This window comes from Eriocheir sinensis, chromosome 39 (genome assembly GCF_024679095.1).
Source record: "Eriocheir sinensis breed Jianghai 21 chromosome 39, ASM2467909v1, whole genome shotgun sequence".
Classification (NCBI taxonomy): Eukaryota; Metazoa; Arthropoda; class Malacostraca; order Decapoda; family Varunidae; genus Eriocheir; species Eriocheir sinensis.
In genome coordinates this window covers 16,539,155-16,545,514 of record NC_066547.1, presented here as the reverse complement: position 1 = coordinate 16,545,514, position 6,360 = coordinate 16,539,155, and the positions used below count along the sequence as shown (strand labels likewise).

Genomic DNA, 6,360 nt, shown 5'->3' with positions numbered 1-6,360 from the left:
TAAGTCTAAAGTATTTTTGAGTACTATCTAGTTATTTCACATGTTCAGTTTTCTCGTCTATCAATAGCATAGTGTTTGAACTGTGTCATCTTGTGTCGTAATCTGTTTTTTATGCTTGCTTTTCCTCTGATAGCAACCGTACACTTCCTCTCTTCCTCTGTTCCTTGTACTAATGTTTTTAATCTCCTTCCTCACGTATCCCAGCCTCAATTCACTTACTTCATGGTTCTCTTAGTACCGGTATTTTCTCTCATCAAACAACCTCTAGTCCTCACATACATTCATTATTTCAGCCTCACGTATGACTGAATATTTTGTCACCAGGAAACTAAGACACATGGGACTGCAGGAATGAGACAATACTTGAAATCTGGGTGTTTACTGTTTTATACATTAGCTTTATATGTTGTCTGTTTGTGTGTAGGCTTGTCAGCAAGTCCTACATGATTTGGTCCCTTGCTTGGGCCACTGTTGAGTCTGTTCCAGCACTCCATTAGTTTGGTGTGCAGCAGTAACATGGTTCATAACTCCTGTCATGTTTCCACTGTTCATTCCACTCACAGTTCCTCCACATGACATTTCACTTGCCACTTTTTACTAGGTAGCATTATGAGCATCGTCACCCCCTCCCCCGTGCCTGCACCTGACGCACCATGAAAGGGAAGGTGGTACCACTTAAACTCAAGGTAGCTGGAGATGCTTTTGATCAACCCACAATGTCACATACGGTGCATATACACATTAGAGACTGCAATAACATAGTGAAAAGAGCCTGTAATATAACACCACTGAGTGCCAAGGGATCGAACCTGGGCCTTCTGAGTAGAAGTCCCCTGACACTTCAATCCCCTAGCACACACAGGTTATGTTACGAGATTTTTTCACTGCATTATTGTAGTTTCTCTGACGTATATATATACTGCAAGTGCCACTGTGGGTTGAATAAGTGTCTCCAGATAGTACCATGAGTGTGAGGGGGTCAACTTTACCTTCATGTCCACAGAGGAAGCACTCAGCATTGTTACATTACCCAATTAATCCTCTTTGTGGCCCTGGGAAATATCTGTGAGAGCCAAACACACCTGAAAATACTTGTCACTCCACCATAACCAACACCACATCCTCTTTCAGACCATGAGAGCCTCCATCAGCCAGAGCGCCTTGTCCTCGGCCTGTTCTGGGGTCATGTGTTCCAGCATCAGGACACAGTTCATGAGGGCCACCATGTCCCTCTGCTTGGCCGCCTTCACCCACACGCGGCCGTTCATGCCCACCACGATCGTGTACTTCACCTTCGCCGCCAGGGTCAGGAGGAACGGATTATGGGGATTGATGAGCTGCCTGGCGATGTGTAGGGAGATGTTGAACATGACCCCCCCGGCAGGAAGGACCCCCATGCCCATCGCTCGGTCGTACGCGTCAATGCAGACCAGCTCGGCCTCCATGTGTTTGTTAGCGACGATGAGCTGCCCGTAGATCAAGTCCCCGAGGCTCAGGTCCTGCTTGGTTTTCTTGGATGCGTTCTCGAAGGACAGGAAGGACATGGTGGCGGGTTCACTGGCGCCAATGTCCACCTTGTACAGGTCTCCCATCTTCTTGACCACAATGCCGATGACGTACTCCCGCCGCTGTGGTACGTAGCGCTTCTGGTGGGTGTCCACGAAGTACAGGTCGCGCGATACCTTCTTCAGGAGTCCGGCCTTGGCCACGCGCACCATCCCATCCTCCCAGCGCAGGCCAGGCCCAAGAACGATGCGCTCGCTGCTGGTCTCTGGGTCATAGGGGACCACCTCGTCCCCTGGCAGCACCACCCGCACCCACTCCTGGCCCCCGAGCATCACCCTGTGGAGGAAAATGGTTGAAGAGGCAAGAATAATCACCCGCCCCCTCTTCCTCACTACCCTACCCACTCCAGCCCTCCAAACCTGACCCTGAGGAAAGAAGAACAGCTGTAGACACCAAGAATCAACACTCCTCCTCCTCACGCCAACTACAGGCTCCTAAACGTCACCCTATGGAGGAGAGTGGGTGTAGGGGCAAGAATAAACAGCCTCGTCCTCCTTCCACCCCCACCCAATCACTCACTGCCCCTGGACATCAAACTGTGGAAAGAATGGCTGAAGAATAAAGAATAAATGCCAGCCTTCTTGTCCTCTCTATCACACCTGACTCCAGAGGCCCTCAGACATGACCCTACAGAGGAGAGAACATCAGACTGGCAATGGAGGCAAATTCCATAACCAGTGTGCAAAAATTACTTCACATTAACAGATTTCACTGACAGTCACTAACTCAACTTCTCTAGCAATATACGTCACGGCAAAGCTTAAGATTTCTGGTCTATGTACATGCAGACTAGATTGAACTCTCCTTTTAACAAGCGTATATTTTTTAAGGTTGTATCCAGTGGGTGGGTCCTGGAATCCTAGACACTGCATGGCCTGCTAATAAAGAGCTGGTAAAGGAATGCTGGGGGTCCTGCACACCAACACAGATCAACAGAAGGAGTGTCATTCAGCAAGTCTATCCTCACGATTAGGCAGTGTGTGGTATGGACTCAACACAAACAGCCCTCTGGGACACATGTACATATATATATATATATATAATATATATATATATATATATATATATATATATATATATATATATATATATATATATATATATATATATATATATATATATATATATATATATACTATATATATATATATATATATATATATATATATATATATATATATATATATATATATATATATATATATATATATATATATATATATATATATATATATATATATATATATACATACAGAGCTGGCTAGCATGTGTTTGAAGATACCCTAAACTCAACCTATCCCTGAAAATTCCTGGAAACTTTCCTTAGGGAGTTCCTATTTTTCCAAAAACTTTCCAACCCTTTGCAACACTAGGCCTCACTGAGGTATTAAAACAGCTCAAGAGAATTAACAATGGGGGAATGTAGACAAAAGTACAAATACTAAAATAAAATTAGGACCTGCAGCAATGGCCATAAGAGATAAATTCAGGTTCAAGGAGGTGGGCAAAAAATGGTTTACAGTTAAGCTGATGAGCTTGAATAAGTCATAACAAAAGAGGAAAAACAAGCATGCAGTGAACACCACCTACCCCGGTCTCATCGTGTGGTGACGGCTGCGTTCATCAACTTGTCCTCCCGTCCCTCGGCTCAGCCTCTTGGATCCTTGACTCAGGCTTGAACAGGTGCTAATAAGAATCCAGGTCCTTCAGGGAACTCCCACGTGCAATGAGTAAGACACAACTACAAGCTGAAATTAGGTGGAAACATTTTAGTGTAGGAAGAGTAACAAGGCATTTAACAGACGAAGGCGAGTCTTTTATCAATCCTATACTTTCCTAGATGCTTCTGTGATGCAGTGGTTAGCATGCCTAGCTCCACCCTCAACTGACCTTCCTTTTGGCCTCTCATTCTGTTTTCTTTCACTGGAGCAGCATTTAGTGGGCCTTTTTGTTCCTGTATTTGCTTCATGCCCCTGAGCTGCCTCCCTTGTGGAAAAAAAAATTGAAGGGTACAGGATTGATCCCAGCTTGGGGTATTGGTGTGCTGCCCACTTAGTTGTTAAGCCTCCCCTTTATGCTGGTGGGTAAGTAAACCGTGGTCCCTTATGACACACATGTGAGACCAACACTGGAATACTGCTCCACGGTGTGGGATCCTCACACACACAGAAACATTGATAGGTTAGAACAAATCAACACCAAGGCGGCTAGGTTCATTGCAAACAATTACACTCAAACGCCTGGAATCATAACACGGATCAAACAACAGATAAACATAGAACCTCTACACATATGCAGACAAGCACACAGACTTACACTTATGTACAAGATCACAAACACTCACATTGACATTGACCCACAAACATACCTACACAACGCAAACAGTCAATGTACTCGTAACACACACATCCATAAATACCAAACATATCACATCAACACTGACGCATACAAGCATTCATACTTTCCACGCACCACACGTGACTGGAACAGCCTCCCCTATGGCCACACAAGGACACGGGGTATGACTGTTAATAAAACCAATCTTCACCCAACCTATTGCTGGATATCACCTTAGAAATATTGCTTTTATCAAGAAATACCTTGATAAAGATTCTATCAAGAAATTGGTGATTAACAATATTATATCAAGAGTGGATTATTGCAACTCAATCTACTATAACCTGCCAAAGCTCCAATTAAGGAAATTACAGATGGTCTTAAATAGAGCAATGAGATTAATCAAAGGAATTCCACCACGAGAGAGAATTACTCCTGTTCTGATAGAGCTCCACTAGTTGCCAATAAAAGCAAGGATAGTATTTAAGTTATGTGTTTTGACACACCAAGCTCTGACTACTGGCCGTCCACCGTATTTGAGAGAATTATTACACGAAATACAGCCAGGTGAAGGCATTAACACTTGCCAAGCCACTTCTGGAATCACACTTCATGAACCGCGGTACTCTTCAAATGTTGGATTGCGCGCTTTCAGTTCTGCCGCCCCAAGACTGTACAATAAGCTCCCTCCTGACATTAGAAGAACAAAGGATCTCTCCAAATTTAGAAAGAACTAAAAACTTTTCTGTTCTCTGACTGCTATGACATGGAAACATTGACAATTAACATGGCACAGAAGTTGTGATCAATATCGAAAATTTAACAAATTAAAATATGTGGGTCCTGCAAAGCGCTTCAGCGGAAGTGGGACCAGATAAATAAGCAACACAAGTCATGAAGGCATGAAGTTGACTTTAAACTGTATGCTGATGAATTTGTCGCTGAGTGATGTGGAAAACACTGAAGATAAACTGAGCAGAATTATGGATGATGCTAGATATTTCCACTCTTCGGATAAAAGATGACACTGTGACTGTAAAAAAGTCAGTCAAAGATTTAGGTGTGATACTTGACTGCACTCTATCATTCAAAGAACAGATCAATCAGGTGGTGAGAATGGCAGGCTACCATCTGAGAAATGTTGCATTTGTAAAGAAATACCTGGATGATAAGACTATGAAGATGCTTATGTAGTGCGGCGACTATGCCTGATGAACGAGCCTCCCATAACCCACCTAGCCAGTGGGGTACCTCTTTGGCCGACTCGGTAAAGGAGTGGCTCTCCCGTCACGCTAGTCGCGGGTTCAATCCCAGGCAGCCGGCGAATACCCTCACTTTGTCTTGATTAATTTCTCGTGTGTTTCGATACACGCAGAGGACGTGTGGGAAAATAGAAAAACAGAAAAATAAAATCCCGGGGCATGACACTTATATATAATCCTGTAACTAGTAAGCTGGATTATTGTAACTCACTTTATTATGGCCTTCCTAAACATCTGCTGAAGAAACTACAACTTGTTATGAACAGAGCTTCAAGGCTAATAAAGGGTCTGCCCCCCCGTGAGAGGATGACACCTGCAATTATAGACTTGCATTGGCTACCCATTAAGGCATGATTGAATAGTCTACAAAATATGTGCAATGCGCCTTGGTAAACCTGGATATTTGAGAAACATACTACAGGATTTTTATTTGGACACCACCATGTCAGTGAGACACAGTACAGGACGGTATAGACTCTATGAGCCCAGGGTCAACTTGGAACTGGGTTTCAGAGCATTTGAGAAGAGTCCCCCGCGGCTCTATAATGAGTTACCCGGGGATGTTAAGAACAGTGACAGTCTGGCAATCTTTAAGAAAGCGCTGAAGATTCACTTATTCACTAGATCCTACGATTTAACAAATATGAGGACTGAGGACAACTTTAGGTGCTAATATTACTGTTATAATGTTAGCGGCCCTGTGGAGAGCTGCTACGGCGGGGGATCGGGGCCTGAAACCTCATCAACGGTAAACGGTAAGTAACAAGTAAAATTAAGACTCCGCCCTCCACATGTGCCACTCAGGGAACCTCTCCCCCACCCCTCTCCACCTCTCGTCCACTCACCAACTCATTACTCCGATACCCTGTATTCCTAAGGTTCTCATTTACTTGTAACACCTGTAATGGTAAGGTCCTCACTTACCTGTAACACCTAATAATGGCACGGCTCTCACCTGTCACACGTGTCCAGGGAAGGTCTTGATCTTGATCTTGATGTCACAGGTGGCTTGGGATTTCTCCCCCCCAGCCAGGCCTTTGTATCGGCAGCTCCTGTGAAGCCTAACTAGCCCCATAAAACACCCACGAAGAAGAAGAAGAAGAAGAAGGAAAAAACAAAATCATACAGAAAGTTGGTGTTGTAATCGGGGCAAGGTATCATTGCCTACATCTTGCACGCCATATGCTCTCCAAGA

At 44.1% G+C, this 6,360-nt stretch overlaps 1 protein-coding gene across 4 annotated transcripts; it reads right to left on the bottom strand.

Annotated features, from left to right (window-relative positions):
- Positions 1 to 363: 363 nt before the first annotated feature.
- On the bottom strand, positions 364 to 6,144 carry LOC127009101 (exosome complex component RRP40-like). Of its 4 annotated transcripts, none has more exons than XM_050881887.1 (3): positions 6,090 to 6,144; positions 3,157 to 3,314; positions 364 to 1,842 (listed from the first exon to the last, which is right to left on the bottom strand). In XM_050881887.1, the coding sequence occupies exons 2-3, from the start codon at positions 3,165 to 3,167 to the stop codon at positions 1,128 to 1,130; spliced, it is 726 nt and encodes a 241-aa protein (XP_050737844.1). In that variant the 5' UTR covers positions 3,168 to 3,314; positions 6,090 to 6,144; the 3' UTR covers positions 364 to 1,127. The 4 variants fall into 4 exon arrangements, with proteins under 4 accessions (XP_050737844.1, XP_050737845.1, XP_050737846.1 ...); XM_050881888.1 differs by having other exon boundaries at positions 6,121 to 6,144; XM_050881889.1 differs by lacking the exon at positions 6,090 to 6,144 and adding an exon at positions 3,457 to 4,238 and having other exon boundaries at positions 364 to 2,012.
- Between the last annotated feature and the right edge of the window lie 216 nt (positions 6,145 to 6,360).